The 18,787-nt window shown below is 44.3% G+C and overlaps 1 protein-coding gene across 1 annotated transcript in view; it reads right to left on the bottom strand.

The window, feature by feature from the left end:
* dcc (DCC netrin 1 receptor) overlaps positions 1 to 18,787 on the bottom strand; it is an 868,461-nt gene that overhangs the window by 238,305 nt on the left and 611,369 nt on the right. Inside the window, exon 12 of the mRNA XM_078241787.1 lies at positions 15,884 to 15,933. Coding sequence (XP_078097913.1) covers positions 15,884 to 15,933 — 50 coding nt within the window. The remainder of the gene's footprint in view (positions 1 to 15,883; positions 15,934 to 18,787) is intronic.

Here is an 18,787-nt window from a genome sequence, read left to right as displayed (position 1 = left end):
TGGAGGTTAGCGAATGTTGTCCCATTGTTTAAGAAGGGGAACAGAGACTTCCCCGGGAATTATAGACCGGTGAGTCTCACTTCTGTTGTCGGCAAGATGTTGGAAAAAATTATAAGGGATAGGATTTATAGTTATTTGGAGAGTAATGAATTGATAGGTGATAGTCAGCATGGTTTTGTGGCAGGTAGGTCGTGCCTTACTAACCTTATTGAGTTTTTTGAGAAAGTGACCAAGGAGGTGGATGGGGGCAAGGCAGTGGACGTGGTATATATGGATTTTAGTAAGGCGTTTGATAAGGTTCACCATGGTAGGCTTCTGCAGAAAATGCAGATGTATGGGATTGGGGGTGATCTAGGAAATTGGATCAGGAATTGGCTAGCGGATAGGAAACAGAGGGTGGTGGTTGATAGTAAATATTCATCATGGAGTGCGGTTACAAGTGGTGTACCTCAGGGATCTGTTTTGGGGCCACTGCTGTTTGTAATATTTATTAATGATCTGGATGAGGGTATAGTTGGGTGGATTAGCAAATTTGCTGATGACACCAAAGTCGGTGGTGTGGTAGACAGTGAGGAAGGGTGTCGTAGTTTGCAGGAAGACTTAGACAGGTTGCAAAGTTGGGCCGAGAGGTGGCGGATGGAGTTTAATGCGGAGAAGTGTGAGGTAATTCACTTTGGTAGGAATAACAGATGTGTTGAGTATAGGGCTAACGGGAGGACTTTGAATAGTGTGGAGGAGCAGAGGGATCTAGGTGTATGTGTGCATAGATCCCTGAAAGTTGGGAATCAAGTAGATAAGGTTGTTAAGAAGGCATATGGTGTCTTGGCGTTTATTGGTAGGGGGATTGAATTTAGGAGTCGTAGCGTTATGTTGCAACTGTACACAACTCTGGTGCGGCCGCACTTGGAGTACTGTGTGCAGTTCTGGTCCCCACATTACAGGAAGGATGTGGAGGCTTTGGAGAGGGTGCAGAGGAGGTTTACCAGGATGTTGCCTGGTATGGAGGGGAGATCCTATGAGGAGAGGCTGAGGGATTTGGGATTGTTTTCGCTGGAAAGGCGGCGGCTAAGAGGGGATCTTATTGAAACATATAAGATGATTAGAGGTTTAGATAGGGTGGATAGTGATAGCCTTTTTCCTCTGATGGAGAAATCCAGCACGAGGGGGCATGGCTTTAAATTGAGGGGGGGTAGTTATAGAACCGATGTCAGGGGTAGGTTCTTTACCCAGAGGGTGGTGAGGGATTGGAATGCCCTGCCAGCATCAGTAGTAAATGCGCCTAGTTTGGGGGCGTTTAAGAGATCCGTAGATAGGTTCATGGACGAAAAGAAATTGGTTTAGGTTGGAGGGTCACAGTTTTTTTTTTTAACTGGTCGGTGCAACATCGTGGGCCGAAGGGCCTGTTCTGCGCTGTAATGTTCTATGTTCTATGTTCTGTGTTGGAAAGCTTTGGAAACCAAAGGGCAAAAGTCATCAGCACCTGCTAAGAATGCTTTGTCATGTTTCAAAATGCTCATTTACAAAATGCCCAGATGCCCAGATCTTCTGAGCAGTGGCGATGATCATCAGGTTGACAAGCATGTGCGAATTCCACCAGCTCGACATCCCGATGCACGTAAGGTCTTCAAAGCCCGACTTTTGCAGAAATGTGCAGCACAGCATCCACTGGGGATTAATGACCCGAATGTGATCTGGAGAGCAAGATTTAAGATGTGGAAAAATAGAAGTAAGAATGAAAAGTGATTAAAATGGATGGGTGACATGAAAAGAAGAAATTGAATAAAATAAATGGAAATGGGGTGAAGGTGAAGGTGAAGTTGTTGAACTCAATGTTCAGTCCAGAAGGCTGTAAAGTGCCCAATTGGATGATGAGGTTGCTGTTCTTCCAGTTTACGTTGGGATTCATTGGAACATTGCAAAAGACCAAGGATGGACATGTGGGCAGGAGAGCAGGGTGATATGTTGAAGTGACAAGCGACAGGACGATCTGGGTCCTGCTTGCAGACAGACCAAAGGTGTTCTGCAAAGCAGTCACCCAGTTTGCCTTTGGTCTCTCCAATGTAGAGTAGACTGCATTGGGAGCAGGGAATGCAATAGACCAGATTGACAGAGGTGTAGGTGAAACGCTGCTTCACCTGAAAGGAGTATTTGGGCCCTGGAATGGTGAGCAGGGAGGAGGTAAAGGGGCAGGTGTTGCATCTTCTACGATTGCATGGGAAAATGCCATGGGCAAGGGATGAGGTGTTGGTGTAATGGAGGAACGGACCAGGGTGTCTTGGAGAGAATGGTGCCTGCGGAATGTTGACAGGGAGTGAGGGAAGATGTGTTGAGTAGTGGCATCATGCTGGAATTGTTCCTTAACAATCTGTAATTCTGTTCTGCCTTTCACACATTCCGACCACTTAATGGACATTCTGAAGAAGGGTCATCTCGACTCGAAGCATTGGTTCTATTCTCTCCCCACAGATACTGTCAGACCTGCTGAGATTTTCCAGCATTTTCTGTTTTTGTTTCAGATTCCAGCATCCGCAGTGTTTTGCTTTTATTATAGATAATGTAGATCATGGCCTCTTCTGTCCAGAACAGTAGAACCAGAGGAAGACAGGTAAATGAAAAATTAATCTTCCATCGAAAGGCAGCAAGCGAGTATTCAGCAGGTTGGGGTCACATTGCACATATCTGACTTCTTAACTTCCCTCTGGTCCTCCCCATATGGAATGAGTGTGGGGAGATTAATGTTGAGACCAATATTTCCACAGATTAGTTTTGAATTCAGCCTCCTTCCTCTGCTTCCTCCTGCACAGTCATTTATGGTCTATAGTATCTCATATCTTTCAATCACCATCACCTCTCAACCTTTTTCCAGTGAAAATGTTGTGCAATTCATGTAATCGCTGCTCATAATCAACCCCTCCATCCCCTCAATCATTCTGGATTCCCTTCTTATAAGTCCTCAGCAATCTGCGATTGTGTTGAGACAGCTCGAACTGCACACAGTGCTTTAAGTGCAGCTGCACCAGTGACTTGTGAAGTGATAGGAATTACCCCACTATTTCAGTTCAAAATTGGGCCTTTTAGTGCATCCCAACATCAGAGTTGCTTTCCTCATTGTGACTGAACATTGTTACAATAGCATCACTTCAGTGTCAGCCAGGAGTCCAAGATCTCTGATCCGGCGAAGGAAGTGATCGGGTGTAGACAAGCTTGAAAGGGAAAGCCTGCTGGTTTAAAGCTTGAGGTTAGACGGTTCGAATGGATTTGGGAAGAATGGGTTGGCATAGCGAACTAGACAATGTAATCCAAATTATTTAATAAAAATAATCAAACTAATGTAACGCCACAGTTCTGCAACATTTTATTTCTTTCACCTATATCCACAGATAACATCAAGCGGATATTGCTTTGCCCTCTTCTAAAAACTACAGGGCATTGCAGGATTGATTTCAGCTTTCAGCTGGTCCCTTTTTATTTTTTAGTACTCATTGTGACATTCCTAATAAATTGGAGGTATATTGTTTTACCTTTCTATTGATTTTATTTTTACCTCCAGCACTGAATTTTAATCTATGTCCTCTTGTCTCCACGTAGCCATAAAGGTACAGCCTTGAGCCTCAAAAAAGAGAGCACTTGAGTGCTTCTTCCTTGGGAACTGCAATAGATCATTTCACAAAACACGTTACTCCTGTATAATTTTCACCTCCGAGATCTTCCACCGAAGTAAATTAAAAGAGAATCGTGTTTCCTTTTAAAAAAAATCACATATTTTGTATGTACCGAGTGAGGCAGATATTTTTGCGTTTTTTTTGGAAACCAGAGGTAATAAATCTGAAACACTGGCACAAGGGAAGCATTGGGAAAAGCAGTTGTCATACTTCATGAATACTGTACAGTCAGTCATTCGTGCAATTGGAACACCTTTCTTTATTGTAGGTATTTGTGCAGGTGAAGAATTTATGATTTGGTTTCAGGTCTCTAGGCAGACTAATTATGAGTGGTTTTGTCCAGAATCCCCAAGCCTTAATGTTGCAGAGTTTCTAAAATCGGGATAGAGTGAAGCTTTATGGTTGATTTTCTTTTCCCTTTTTCTGAAAAAAAAATGTTCCAAGCATTGCTTAGAAATGGCTTCCCGCCCTCCGTCCATTTTCATCTCAACCCAGTGATACCAGTCAACAGTTCAGGAGCAGTCAGAAGCTTGGGGTCCACATCAGAGACTCGAGCATGTAATCCAGGCTGACACTCACGGATTGTTCTAAGGCAACACTATCAGAAGTGATGGTTCTGTAGATGAGACATTAAAGTGAGGCCCTTTCTGCTTTCTCGGTTGGATGTAAATAATTCTGCTCTAAAAAGACAAGGGAATTTTCCCTGCTGTCTTGACTGAATATATAGCCCTCAATCAAAATTACTGAAAAAAAAATTTATCTGCTCATTTTCTCACTACAGTTTGTGGGACCTTGCTGTGTGGTAAATGGGCTGCCACATTTCTGAAATTATAACAGTGATTACATTTCACAAAGACTAAATTGCAATGGTGTCTCCTTCCACAACACTTGGAAACTAAAATTCCTGGCCAGAATTCTCTGTCCGTTCTTGACCCGCCACTGCCACCAGCGAGAACGGAAAATTTGGCACGCGGGAGAATCCTAGTCGCAGGTGAGGTCGGAGAATCCAACCCCTTAACCTAGTATTTAAATCCTTTTCTGATCATGTCCTTTTGCACGTTCCCCAGTATACTTACTGCTAGCTGTCCAGCAATCCTGGATACCCATTTCAAATGGAAAAGATTTTACACTGGATGCCAGAATGGTGGGTTTCATGTGTGAAACAGATATCCCCCACATTAGAATGAAGTGCTTTCACTACCGCTGGAGTCTCTGCTCTTTCTGCATTCATTTCCCTCTGTGTCCTTTGATAGATTCTGTCAGGTTCCTTCTTTAGTTGAGCTAACTCCTCTTATATGTTTCTTCAATTTGTTGGAATACATCTTTCTGTAAGATGACTTCAATCAGGCCATTGAAGTTGGCCTATTGGAATATGAACTCTCTGATCAAGGATCCAATTGATGGGCCAACCAAAGCCTTGGAGTCTTTGCTTTGTACTTAACTGGGAGTGTCAATTCTTCTGACACCCCCAGAGGTAGCCTGTTAACTGATTGCACTCTGTGCATGGCTGCTAGAGTTGTAAATAAAGGGATTTTGGTGAAAGGACTTCTGCCTCTGCAGATTTATTACACTTTCCCCAACCTTAAGTAATTGAGAGTTTATCTATTCACCAAAAATCATTCTCTGATGTAAACAGCAATGATGTGAAGTACTTGTTAAAGTTTAAAGTTTATTTATTAGTCACAAGTAAGGCTTACATTAATGCTGCAATGAAGTTACTGTGAAATTCCCCTAGTCGCCACACTCCAGTGCCTGTTTGGGTCAATGCACCTAACCAGCACATCTTTCAGTCTGTGGGAGGAAACCAGAACACCCGGAGGAAACCCACGTAGACACAGGGAGAACGTGCAAACTCCACACAGGCAATGACCTAAGCCAGGAATTGAACCTGGGTCCCTGGCGCTGTGAGGCAGCAGTGCTAACCAGTGTGCCACCGTGCTGCTGTACACCGTGACGCCATTAAACATCCATTTCCATTTTTGCTAATTTTCTATTAAGTCACTGTCCTCCCCATCCTCTTAGGTATCCCTCCCTACACTTAATAATTCTTTTTACTGCGACATTCGTAGAATGTTTGACTGTACTTTTTAATATTTATTGAGATTCTCATCTCTTATTTCTCTGAACCTTTTTCCATATTCTCCTGTATTTTTAATCATATCTATTGGGCTTATATGCTCCCATCTTCAATTTAAGTTTGCTTTGAATCTCTATTTCCCCACAGAGCTGAAACTTGAAGTTCTTTCTTTTTTAAGTATCTATTCATTCTGTCAGTAATTGGTTGGGAGATAGGAGTTGGAATAAAAGGAACATCTTCTGATTGGCGGGCTGCAACAAGTACAGTTCTCCAGGGATCTGTACTGTGGCTTTGGCTTTTTAATCCTGTACATTGATGACTTAGCTAAAGGAAGCAAGTTCTACATTCAATTTTGCAGGTGACACTAAGTCAAGAGGCACCGCATGTTTGTTTGAATGGGAGCAGAACGTTTCTAGAGTCACAGACAACATGAGAGGGCAAAACTGTGACAGATCGAGTTAAATGAATGCAAATGGGAGATCATCCACTTTGGGCCTGAGAAATTCTGACAAAGCAGAATTTCATCTTAATGATGAGAAGTTAAAAGCTGTCAAGGGGCAAAGAGATATAGGGATCCACGTGAACAAAGTTTTTAAAGATGGTGGAGAAAGTAATGGAAGGGTTTGGGGATGGAGGTGGGTGTGGGGGGAGGTGGCGCAGATTAGAATTCCATCTAGAAAACTGACCTGTTGCGGTCCGAATTTTAAGAATAAAATACCCAATACTGATCTACTTTGAAGCTTTCCTTCTAGTAGAAGAGGGAAGGTACCATTCTCAAAAAGCTCTGACAAGGGGTCATCCAGACTCGAAGGGCAGGGTTTTCTGGCTGCGTTCGCCCCTAAACTGGAAAATGCCGCCCAAGGTCGATGACCTTTCCATGGTCTGTCCCTTGCCCGCTACGATTCCTGTGGCAGGCGGAATGGGAAAATTCACACCGAAATGTTGGTCAGAAGTTGGGTGGCATAGTAGCACAGTCGTTAGCGCTGCTGCCTCGCAGCGCCAGGGACCCAGATTCGATTCCTGGCTTAGGTCACTGTCTGCACGTTTTCCCCGTGTCTGCATGGGTTTCGTCCGGGCGCTCTGGTTTCCTCTCACAGTCCGAAAGATGTGTTGCTTAGGTGCATTGGCAATGCTAAATTCTTCCTCAGTGTACCAGAACAGGTGCCGGAATGTGGTCACGAGGGGATTTTCACAGTAACTTCATTGCAATGTTAATGTAAGCCTATTAGTGACTAATAAATAAATAAACTTTAATTCTCCCATCCCATCCGTCACTGGAAATTTAACGGGTGGGTTGTGGAGCATGTGAAATGCCAGTGACGTTCGGCCGAGAATTTCCGGCTTTTAGACCAGCGCGGCTGGAGAATTCCACCCTTTATTTCTATTCTCTCTCCACAAATACCATCAGAACTGCAGAGATTTTCCAGCATTTTCTGTTTTAGCTTTATTGCTCTATTTCAGCTGTCTTTGTGGTCATCACATTCCTCTCCAGAGCCTGCTGCTGAGTGGCTGGAACTTATGATAAGTCAAGCAGTAAGCGCTCTTAATATGCAACAGTTACATAAATAGGACCCCATGTTTGAGGAGCACTGAGCAGAGAACATATGGCACATTTCACTCACTGTGTACTGGTGATCCAGCTGAAGAGGAACACATGTTAAATTTTACAATACTTTTGTGAGCTCTGAAGGACCAGCAGAAAACTTCCAGACTTTACAAAACTGGCCCAGTCTGCTGTCACTCCAGCTTCAATCCCCATCCTGCCCCTCCCCTGAGATAGGATTCCTCTCCGCAAGACCTACTATCTTTTGACCTGGAGGCTAGCTGGAGTGTCTGATGTTCTGGTACTCCAGAGCTTTCCAGAATGATTGTTTGTCTCTTGCAGCCCTTCAGCCAAATATTAATAAGACTTAACCCTCAAAACTGACCAGGCCTCCCGTCACCACCATCGGGAGGCTGAGTTCCACCAAGTAGCTGCCTCATTATATACACTTGGCTGAGAGCCCAAACATCCATCAGAATAACAGGATACCTTCTCCACAGAAGAAATGTTGTTTGATTGACAGCTCAGGCTCTCTGATCACTGTTGTCAATTTCACACTGTTTGTTGACTTAAGTAAATATTTTCAAGTGTTTGTGGTCTGTGATTTTTGAAACGTCAAAGGATCTGGATGATTGACATTTTTATTAGCTTGGCATCCAGACTTTTTCTCATGAAAGAAAGTAATCAATGGATTACATTTTTCAGAGCTTTTTCTAATGACACCCCACTTTATGCTGTGGTGTCCACTGATTGTAGAAAGGGTACAGTGGGTCAATAGGCATGGGAGTGTCAGAGCCTGGTATAGGGAATCGGGATGAAGTGATAGGTGAAAGAGCAGAGCCTTGCAAGGAGGGCAAGAGGGGTCTGAGGGAGTGGATGAAGTGTCATGTATTGGAATGGATGGTGTATGGGGATGTTTGGAGGATGAAGTGGATGTGAGAGATGAGGGATGGAGGGCCTTTGAGTTTTTTATCCACTGAGAAAAAGCCCCATGGCATTGAGGTGGGTCTTTTATACTGCCCGCCTCTGCATCCGGCAGCTCCTGTAGCTGCCCCAGCACTTCTCCCTGGCAGAATGGCCTGACTCCAGCTTGCACCTAGTCCCCAGCCATGAAAATCATGCCTCAGTGAGCACTCTACCCCAAGGCAGATTATCCAAGCTGGGAATCTTCCTGACTCTCCTACCCACCTTGAGGATGGAGACTCCAGGCCTCTATCTCCCCTGGTCCTGGGTGCTCATTTTGCACCTTCTGTGGCTCACACTTAATATCCCTAAAAGCTTCCCCGTTCCAATTGGACTACATTTTAAAATGGAATTCAATGATGACGTTATGGTCCTCAAGGATTGAAACAGTTTCCCTTGGAGGGTGACAGAATTCGGACAGACATGACTGGAAAAGGAATCACCAGCAGATTGCCTGCTGGGGTTCATGGAATCATCAAATCTGCAGTGCAGAAGGAGTCTTTCAAATGTCAGTTGACTGGAATTCAGGACCGGCATGTACCTATGAGGATGAAGGATAAGTGTGGCAAGTATCGGAAACCCTGGATAACGAAGGTTATGAGCCTCGACAAAAAGAAAAAGGAAGCATTCTTAAGGTTTAAAAGGCTTAGGACAGATAAAGCCCTAGAAGAATATAAAGACCGTAGGAAGGAACTTAAGGAAAGAGTTAGGGGGGCTAAAAGGGGTCATGAAAAATTCTTGGCAAACAGGATTAAGGAAAATCCTAAGGCATTTTATACATATGTAAAGAGCAAGAGGGTAGCCAGGGAAAGGGTTGGCCCACTCAAGGACAAGGGAGGGAATCTATGCATGGAACCAGAGAAAATGGGCAAGGTACTAAATGAGTATTTTGTGCGAAAGTATTCACCAAAGAGAAGGACTTGGTGGATGATGAGTCTGGGAAAAGATGTGTAGATAGTTTGAGTCATGTTGAGATCAAAAATGAGGAGGTATTGGGAAACATTAAGGTAGACAAGTCCCCAGGGCCTGATGGGATATACCCCAGAATACTGAGAGAGGCAAGGGAGGAAATTGCTGGGGCCTTGAGAGAAATCTTTGTATCCTCACTGGTTACAGGGGAGGTCACAGAGGATTGGAGAATAACCAATGTTGTTCCTTTGTTTAAGAAGGGTAGCAAGAATAATCCAGGGAGTTACAGGCTGGTGAGCCTTACATCAGTGGTAGGGAAATTATTGGAGAGGATTCTTCGAACAGGATTTATTCCCACTTGGAAATAAGTGGACGTATGGTTTTGTGAAGGGGAGGTCATGTCTCACTAACTTGATCGAGTTTTTCGAGGAAGTGACGAAGATGATTGATGAGGGTAGGGCAATGGATGTTGTCTACATGGACTTCAGTAAGGCCTTTGACAAGGTCCTTCATGGCAGACTGGTGCAAAAGATGAAGTCGCATGGGATCAGAGGTGAGCGGGCAAGGTGGATCCAAAACTGGCTCGGTCAAAGAAGACAGAGGGTAGCAGTGGAAGGATGTGTTTCTGAATGGAGGGCTGTGACAAATGGCGTTCCTCAGGGATCAGTGCTGGGACCTTTGCTGTTTGTAATATATATAAATGATTTGGAGGAAAATGTAACTGGTTTGATTAGTGAGTTTGTGGGTGACACAAAGGTTGTTGGATTTGCGGATAGTGATGAGGACCATCAGAGGATACAGCAGGATACAAATCGGTTGGAGACTTGGGCGGAGAGATGGCAGATGGAGTTTAATCCAGACAAAAGTGAGGTAATGCATTTTGGAAGATCTAATACAGGTAGGAAATATACAGTAACTGGCAGAACCCTTAAAAGTATTGATAGGCAGAGGGATCTGGGTGTACAGGTACACAGGTCACTGAAAGTGGCAACGCAGGTGGAGAAGGTAATCAATAAGGCATATGGCATGCTTGCCTTCATCGGCCAGGGCACTGAGTTTAAAAATTGGCAAGTCATGTTGCAGCTTTATAGAACCTTAGTTAGGCCGCATTTCGAATATAGTGTTCAATTCTGGTCGCCACACTACCAGAAGGATGTGGAGGCTTTGGAGAGGGAACAGAAAAGATTTACCAGGATGTTGCCTGGTATGGAGGACATTAGTTATGAGGAGAGGTTGGAGAAACTTGGTTTGTTCTCACTGGAAGGAGGTTGAGGGGCGACCTGATAGATGTCCACAAGATTATGAGAGGCATGGACCGAGTGGATAGTCAGACCCTTTTTCCCAATGTGGAAGAGTCAATTACTAGGGGGCATAGTTTTAAGGTGCGAGGGGCAAGGTTTAAAGGAAATGTACGAGGCAGGTTTTTTACACAGAGGGTCGTGGGTGCCTGGAACTTGCTGCCGGGGGAGATAGTGGAAGCAGATACGGTAGTGACTTTTAAGGGGCGTCTTGACAAATTCATGAATAGGATGGGAATGGAGGGATATGGTCCCCGGAAGGTTAGGCTGTTTTAGTTAAATCAGGCAGCATGATTGGTGCAGGCTTGGAGGGCTGAAGGGCCTGTTCCTGTGCTGTAATTTTTTTTGTTCTTTGAATACTTTGCCTCAGTATTTGCCAAAGAGAAGGACTTGATGGATGAGGAGCCTCGGGTAGGGTGTGTAGATATTCTGTCGATATCAAAAAGGAGGAAGTACTGGGTGTCTTAAAAAGCATTAAAGTAGATGAGTGCCCAGGACCTGATGGGATCTACCCCAGAATACTGAGGGAGGCAAGGGCGGAAATTGCTGGGGCTTTGACAGAAATCTTAGTATCCTCATTGGATACAGGTGAAGTTCCAGAGGACTAGAGGATAGCCAATGTTGTTCCATCGTTTAAGAGGGGCAGCAGGGATAATCCAGGAAATTATATAGGCCGGTAAGCTTTACGTCAGTGGTAGGGAAATTATAGGAAAAGATTTTTAGGGACAGGATTTACTCACGTTTGGAAACAAATGGACTTATTACTGAAAGACAGCATGGAGGTTGTGCCTCACTAACTTGATCAAGTTTTTTGAGGAAGTGACGAAGACGATAGATGAGGGAAAGGCAGTGGATGTTGTATAAATGGACTTCAGTAAAGCCTTTGACAAGGTACCTCATGGTAGACTGGTACGAAAGGTGAAGTCACACGGGATCAGAGGAGAGGCTGGTAAGATGGATACAAAACTGGCTTGGCCATAGAATAAGAAGTCTCACAACACCAGGTTAAAGTCCAACAGGTTTATTTGGTAGCAAAAGCCTCTAGCTTTAGGAGCGCTGCTCCTTCATCAGGTGAGTGGGATTTCAGTTCACAAACAAGGCATATAAAGACACAAACTCAATTTACAAAATAATGGTTGGAATGGTACAGGTAATCAAGTCTTAAAGGTACAGACAATGTGAGTGGAGAGAGCGTTAAAGAGATGTGTATTGTCTCTAGACAGGACAGTTAGTGAGATTTTGCAAGCCCAGGCAAGTTGTGGGGGTTACAGATAGTGTGACATGAACCCAAGATCCTGGTTGAGGCCGTCGTCATATGTGCGGAACTTGGCTATCAGTCTCTGCTCAGCGACCCTGCGTTGTCATGTGTCGTGAAGGCTGCCTTGGAGAACACTCACCTGAAGGTCAGAGGCTGAATGCCTGTGACCGCTGAAGTGTTCCCCAACAGGAAGAGAACACTGTTGCCTGGTGATTGTCAAGCGGTGTTCATTCATCCGCTGTCGCAGCGTCTGCATGGTCTCCCCAATGGGGACATTATTTTGTAAATTGATGCTTGTGTCTTTATATGCCCTGTTTGTGAACAGAACTCCCACTCACCTGATGAAGGGGCAGCACTCCGAAAGCTAGTGGCTTGTGCTGCCAAATAAACCTGTTGAACTTTAACCTGGTGTTGTGAGACTTCTTACTGTGTTTATCCCAGTCCAACGCCGGCATCTCCACATCTTGGCCATAGAAGATAGAGGGTAGCAATAGATGGGTGCTTTTCGGAATGGAAGGCTGTGACTAGTGGTGTTCTACAGGGATCAGTTCTTAGACCTTTGTTGTTCGTAGCATATATAAATGATTTGGAGGAAAATGTAGCTGGTCTGATTCGTAAGTTCGCAGACAACACAAAGATTGGTGGAGTTGCGGATAGTCAAGAGGATTGTCATAGAGTACAGTAAGATATCGACCAGTTGGAGACTTGGGCGGAGAAATGGCAGATGGAGTTTAATCCAGACAAGTGTGAGATAATGCATTTTGGAAGGCCCAATGCCTGTAGGAATTACACAGTAAATGGTGGAACCCTTAGGGGTATTGACAGGCAGAGAGATCTGGGCGTACATGTCCACTGATCACTGAAAGTGGCCATGCAGGTGGACAAGGTAGTCGAGAAAGCATACGGCATGCTTGCCTTCATCGGTCAGGGCATTGAGTATAAAAATTGGGAGGTCATGCTGCAGCTGTGCAGAACCTTAGTTAGGCCTCATTTAGAATATTTACAATTCTGGTCGCCACACTACCAGAAGGATGTGGATGCTTTGGAGTGGGTAAAGAAGAGGTTTACCTGGTCTGAAGGGTAGTAGCTATGAAGAGAGGTTGGATAAACTCGGTTCGTTCTCACTGGAATGACCGAGGTTGAGGGGTGACCTTATAGAGGTCTACAAGATTATGAGTAGCACGCACAGAGTGGATAGTCAGATGCCCTTTCCTAGGGTAGAAAAGTCAAGTACTAGGGGACATAGGTTTAAGGTGTGTGGGGAAACGTTAAGAGGAGATGTGCAAGGCAAACTTTTTACACAGAGGGTGGTGAATGTCTGGAATGCGCTGCCTGGGGATGTGGTGGGAACAGGTACAATAGCAGCATTTAAGGGGCAACTAGACGAATACAAGAATAGGATGGGAATGGAAGGATACGGACTCCGTAAGTGCATACAGTTTTAGTTTAGGAAGGTATCACAATTGGCGCAGGCTTGGAGGGCCTTAGGGCCTGGTCCTGTGCTGTACTGTTCTTTGTCCTTTGTTCTTTAAGGCCATTTGGCCCATCAAGCCTGCACTGACAACAATCCCACCCAGGTCCTGTCCTAACCCAGTAACCCTACATATTTACCCTCCTAATCCCCCTGACATTAAGGGGCAATTTACCACGGCCAATCAACCTAACCCCCACATCTTTGGAGTGTGGGAGGAAACTGGGGCACCCGGAGGAAACCCACGCAGACACGGGGAGAATGTGCAAACTCCACACAACCAATGACCCAAGACTGAAATTGAACCCAGGTCCCTGGCGTTGTGAGGCAGCAGTGCTAACCATTGTGACACTGTGCCACCCTGAGTTGGAGGATAAGAAATGGCAATGGCCATCTCCTCTTGGCAATGTCCAATTGAGACCTGTGGTTATGGAATTTATGCAACCTCAAACAAACATTCATTTCTAATAGATATTTTTCACAGCTTTGACACAGCTTGACTACTTCCAATCCTGCACCACCAAAGGCCTATTACAGGCAAGCCATGGCCACCACGCTGTTCCTAGCCTCCAGTAGTCATTTAAATGGCATTACTGCTTTGTGGCAAAGCACCTAAAATCGCACTGGAAATTCAGCCCTTAAATGGGTTCTTGGAAGTCCAAGGGAATTGACATCAACTCTAAAATGGCACATTCATCTTTAATGTAGATTAAAATCCAACCAAATTTAGGAGAGGAGGGTATTTATTCTGCTTTCTAGTTTGTCCCCGGTATTTATGTTGCTCTTAAATGTAAAAATAGTTGTTCACTTTGGACAACAAGGTGTAACCATTGACTCAACTGGATTTGCCACATAAACACAGTGGCTACAAGAGCAGATCAGAGGCTAGGAATACTGCAGTGAGTAATTTACCTCCTGACTCCCCAAAGCTTGTCCACCATCTACAAAGCAAGTCAGGAGTGTGATGGAATACTCCCCACTTGCCTGGATGGGTGCAGCTCCAACAACACTCGAGAAGCTGGATACCATCCAGGACAAAATAGCCCGCTTGATTGGCACCACATCTACAAACATTCAATTCCTCCACCACTGATGCTCAGTAGCAGCAGTGTTTACTATCTACAAGATGCACTGCAGCAATTCACCAAAGAATCTTAGACAGCACCTTCCAAACCTACGACCACTTCCATCTAAAAGGACAAGGGCAGCAGATACATGGGAACACCACCCCTGCAAGTTCCTCTGCAAGCCACTCACCATCCTGACTTGGAAATACATCGCCAATCCTTCACAATCGCTGGTCAAAATCCTGGAATTCCCTCCCTAACAGCATTGTGGGTCAACTCCGAGAACATGGACCACAGCGATTCAAGAAGGCGACTCACCACCACCTTCTCAAGGGCAACTGGTGAACTGGTGCGATGACAATAATCTCTCCCTCAATGTCAACAAACCAAAGGAGACTGTCATCGACTTCAGGAAGCATAGTGGAGGGCATGCCCCTGTCTACGTCAATGGAGACGAAGTAGAAATGGTTGAGACCTTCCATTTTTTAGATGTCCAGATCACCAACAGCCTATCCTGGTCCCCCCATGCTGACACTATAGTTAAGAAAGCCCACCAACACCTCTACTTTCTCAGAAGACAAAGGAAATTTGGCATGTCTGCTTCGATTCTCAGCAACCTTTACAGGTGCACCATAGAAAGCATTCTTTCTGGCTGTATCACAGCTTGTTATGGCTCCTGTTCTATCCAAGACCGCAAGAAACTAGAAAAGGTTGTGAATGAAGCCTAATCCATCCTTCAAACCAGCCTCCCATCCATTGACACTGTCTACACATCCCGCTGCCTTGGAAAAGCAGCCAGCATAATCAAGGACCCCATATACCCCAGATATACTCTCATCCACCTTCTTTCATCGGGAAAAAGATACAAAGGTTGGAGGACATGTACCAATCGACTCAAGAACAGCTCTTCCCTGCTGCCATCAGACTTTTGAATGGACCTAACTTGCATTAGGTTGATCTTTCCCTACACCCTAGCTATGACTGTAACACTACATTCTGCACTCTCTCCTTCTCTATGAATGGTATGCTTTGTCTCTATAGTGTGCAAGAAGCAATAGGTTTCACTGTATACTAATACATGTGACAATAACAAATCAAATCAAATCAAAAACTGGTGATAGGCAATAAATGCTGGACAGCCAGTGATGCCCATGTCCCACAAATGATTGAATAAAAAAAACAGAGCAAAGTACCATTGTAAATTTGTCACTTTACTGTAAGGATGACCCATTGCATGGGTCAGTGACAATCCAACATATTTTCTATTCACTCAGCTGTGATGGCGGGATGTCTCAATGCACAAAACTCTGTAGACAAACAGCGATATCCATTATGTAGCATAAATGCTGAACTGAAGTGGAAAAAATAAATGATCAATTCCAGATATAATTAAGGTCCATCCGTAAGAATCTCAAGTCAAAACATTAACCAATTATATTTTTTCAATATCGATAGCCTGACAAGATTGACTCTTTTTCCACCACCTTTTCTCAGTCACATACACCACAAAAACACAGAAACCTTTGCACCATCCCATTGCCTGTGTCTTGAGATCATTGAAATTGAATTAGGTGAACTTGACCAGCACTTCAAGCAGACTCCATGTGGTAAAAAGAAAGAGGCTTCTATACTTACTCGAGAATTTGCCACCTCCAGTGAAATGTTCTGCGGGGATGCACCAGGCACTGCAAAAACAGAAGAAGACCAGATAATTGAAGTAAAGGAAAAGAAAGCACTGAGCAAGTTATGCTTTATAATGAGCTGAATGTTTAATTAATTGGATGGTGGGGTCAGAAAGGTGTGAGAAACCCAGATGTCAGAATTCCCTCACACACTCTGAAGTTTAACTCTCAGCTTGGAAGCCAGCATGATTAACTGGGTACATAGAAACATACATAGAGACTAGAAGCAGGAGTAGGTCAATCAGTCCTTTGAGTCCGCTCCACCATTCATTTTGATCATGGCTGATCATTGAATTCAATATCCTGATCCTGCCTTCCCCTCATATCCCTTGATCCCTTTAGCTCCAAGAGGTATATCTAATTTCTTCTTGAAATCACGCAATGTTTTTGGCCTCAACTACATTCTGTGGTAGTGAATTTCACACATTTACCACTCTCTGGGAGAAGAAATTTCTCCTCACCTCAGTCCTAAAAGGTTTATCCCTTATCCTCAAAATATGACTCAAGTGTCCCAAGATGTGTAGATTAGGGGAATTAGTGGGGTAAATACATGGGATTATGGGAAGAGGGCTTGGGTAAGAAGCTCTGTTGGAAAGTTGGTGCAAACTCGATGGGCCAAATGCCGCCTTCTGCACTGTAGGGATTCTATGAATCTGGAACATTCTTTCTGAATCTACCTTGTCAAACCCTGTTAGAATTTTATAAGTTTCTATGAGATCCACTCTCGCTCTTTTAAAGTCCAGTGAATATAATCCTAACCGATTTAGTCTCTCCTCCGATGACAGCCCTGCCATCCCAGGAATCAGTCTGGTAAAACTTCGCTGTACTCCCTCTACAGCAAGTTAAGGACACCAAAACTGCACATAATACTCCAGGTGTGGCCTCACCAATACAATTGCAGCAAAACATTCCTATCCCTATACTCAAATCCTCTCGCTATGAAGGCCAACATACCATTTGCCTTCTTTACTGCCTGTGCACTTACTTTCAGTGACTGATGCACGAGGACACCTGAGTCGCATTGAGCATACAACTCTATCAATTTATACCCATTCAAATAATAATCTGCCTTTCCATTATTGCTACCGAAGTGGATAACCGCACATTTATCCACATTATACTGCATCTGCCATGCATATGTTCACTTATTCAGCTTGTCTAAATCATGCTGAAATATCTCTGCATCCTCCTCACAGCTCACCCTCTCACCTAACTTCGTATCAATTGCAAATTTGGTTCCCTCATCCAAATCATTTATAATGTGAGCAGTTGGGGTCCTAGCACAGGACACTGCGGCACCCTACTGGTCACTGACTGCCAATCAGAGAAAGAGCCATTTATGCCAACTCTTTGCTTCCTATCTGCAAACCAGCTTTCTATCCATCTCAAAACATGATCCGCAATCCCATGTGTTTTGTTATTTAAGGATGATATCAGGGTGGTAGTGAGAGATGATATAGGTTCTATGGAGAAAAGCATTGAATCCATTTGGATGGAAATTAGAAATAGTAAGGAGAAAAAGGTACTGATAGGCATAGTCTATAGACCGCTAAATAATAACATCACGATGGGGCGAGCAATAAACAAGGAAATAAAGTTTATTTAATCACAAGTAAGGCTTACATTAACACTGCAATAAAGTTACTGTGAAATTCCCCTAGTCGCCACACTCCGGTGTCTGTTTGGGTCAATGCACCTAACCAGCACGTTTTTCAGAACATGGGAGGAAACCGGAGCACCCGGAGGAAACCCACGCAGACAGGGGAGAGCGTTAAAACTCCACACAGACGGTGACTCAAGTCAGGAATTGAACCCAGGTCCCTTGTGCTGTGAAGCAGCAGCGCTAACCACTGTGCTCCGTGCTGCAATAACTGATGCATGTAAAAATGGTATGGCAATTATCATGGGATATTTAAATCTACATGTCAATTGGTCAAATCTGGTTAGTCAAGGCAGCCTTGAGGAGGAATTCATAGAATGTACCCGCAATAGTTTCCTCGAACAGTATGTAATGGAACCTACAAGGGGCAGCACGGTGGCACAGTGTTAGCATTGCTGCCTCATAGCACCAGGGATCCAGGTTCAATTCCAGCCTCAGGTGACTATCTGTGGAGTTTGTTCGTTCTCCCTTGGTCTGCGTGAGTTTCCCCCAGGTGTTGCAGTTTGCTCCCGCACTCCAAAGATCTGGCGGGTTAGGTTGATTGGCCATGCTAAATTCTCCCTTAGTGTCAGGGTAAATAATTTGGGTAATGAGGATAGGGTCTAGGTGAGATTGCTGTCAGTGCAGGCTCGATAGACTGAATGGCCTCCATCTGCACTGTCGGGATTCTATGAGCAAGCTATCTTCGATCTGGTCCTGTGTAATGAGACAGGAATAATTAATGATCTCACAGTTAGGGATCCTCTCGGAAGGGGCGATCACAGTATGGTGGAATTTAAAATACAGATAGAGGGTGAGAAGGTAAAATCAAATACCAATGTCTTGTTCTTAAACAAAGGAGACTACAATGAGATGAGGGAGGAGTTAGCTAAGATACACTGGGAGCAAAAACTTTATGGTGGGACAATTGAGGAACAGTGGAAGACTTCCAAAGTGATTTTTCACAGTGCTCAGCAAAAGTATATACCAGTGATAGAACAGTACAGCTCAGAACAGGCCCTTCGGCCCACGATGTTGTGCCGAGTGATAAGGAGGACTTTAGAAAAGGGGATAATCAGCCACGGATATTGAAGGAAATAAAAGAGGGTATCAAACTAAACTGAAAGAAAATGCAGACAAAGTGGCAAAAATTAGAGGGAAACTAGAGAATTGGGGTATCTTTAAAGGTCAATCGAAAGCCACAAAAAAAGCTATAAA

Source organism: Mustelus asterias, chromosome 1 (genome assembly GCF_964213995.1).
Source record: "Mustelus asterias chromosome 1, sMusAst1.hap1.1, whole genome shotgun sequence".
In the NCBI taxonomy this organism is placed as follows: Eukaryota; Metazoa; Chordata; class Chondrichthyes; order Carcharhiniformes; family Triakidae; genus Mustelus; species Mustelus asterias.
The sequence above is the reverse complement of the archived record's forward strand: the minus strand, read 5'-3'. Positions and strand labels throughout refer to the sequence as shown.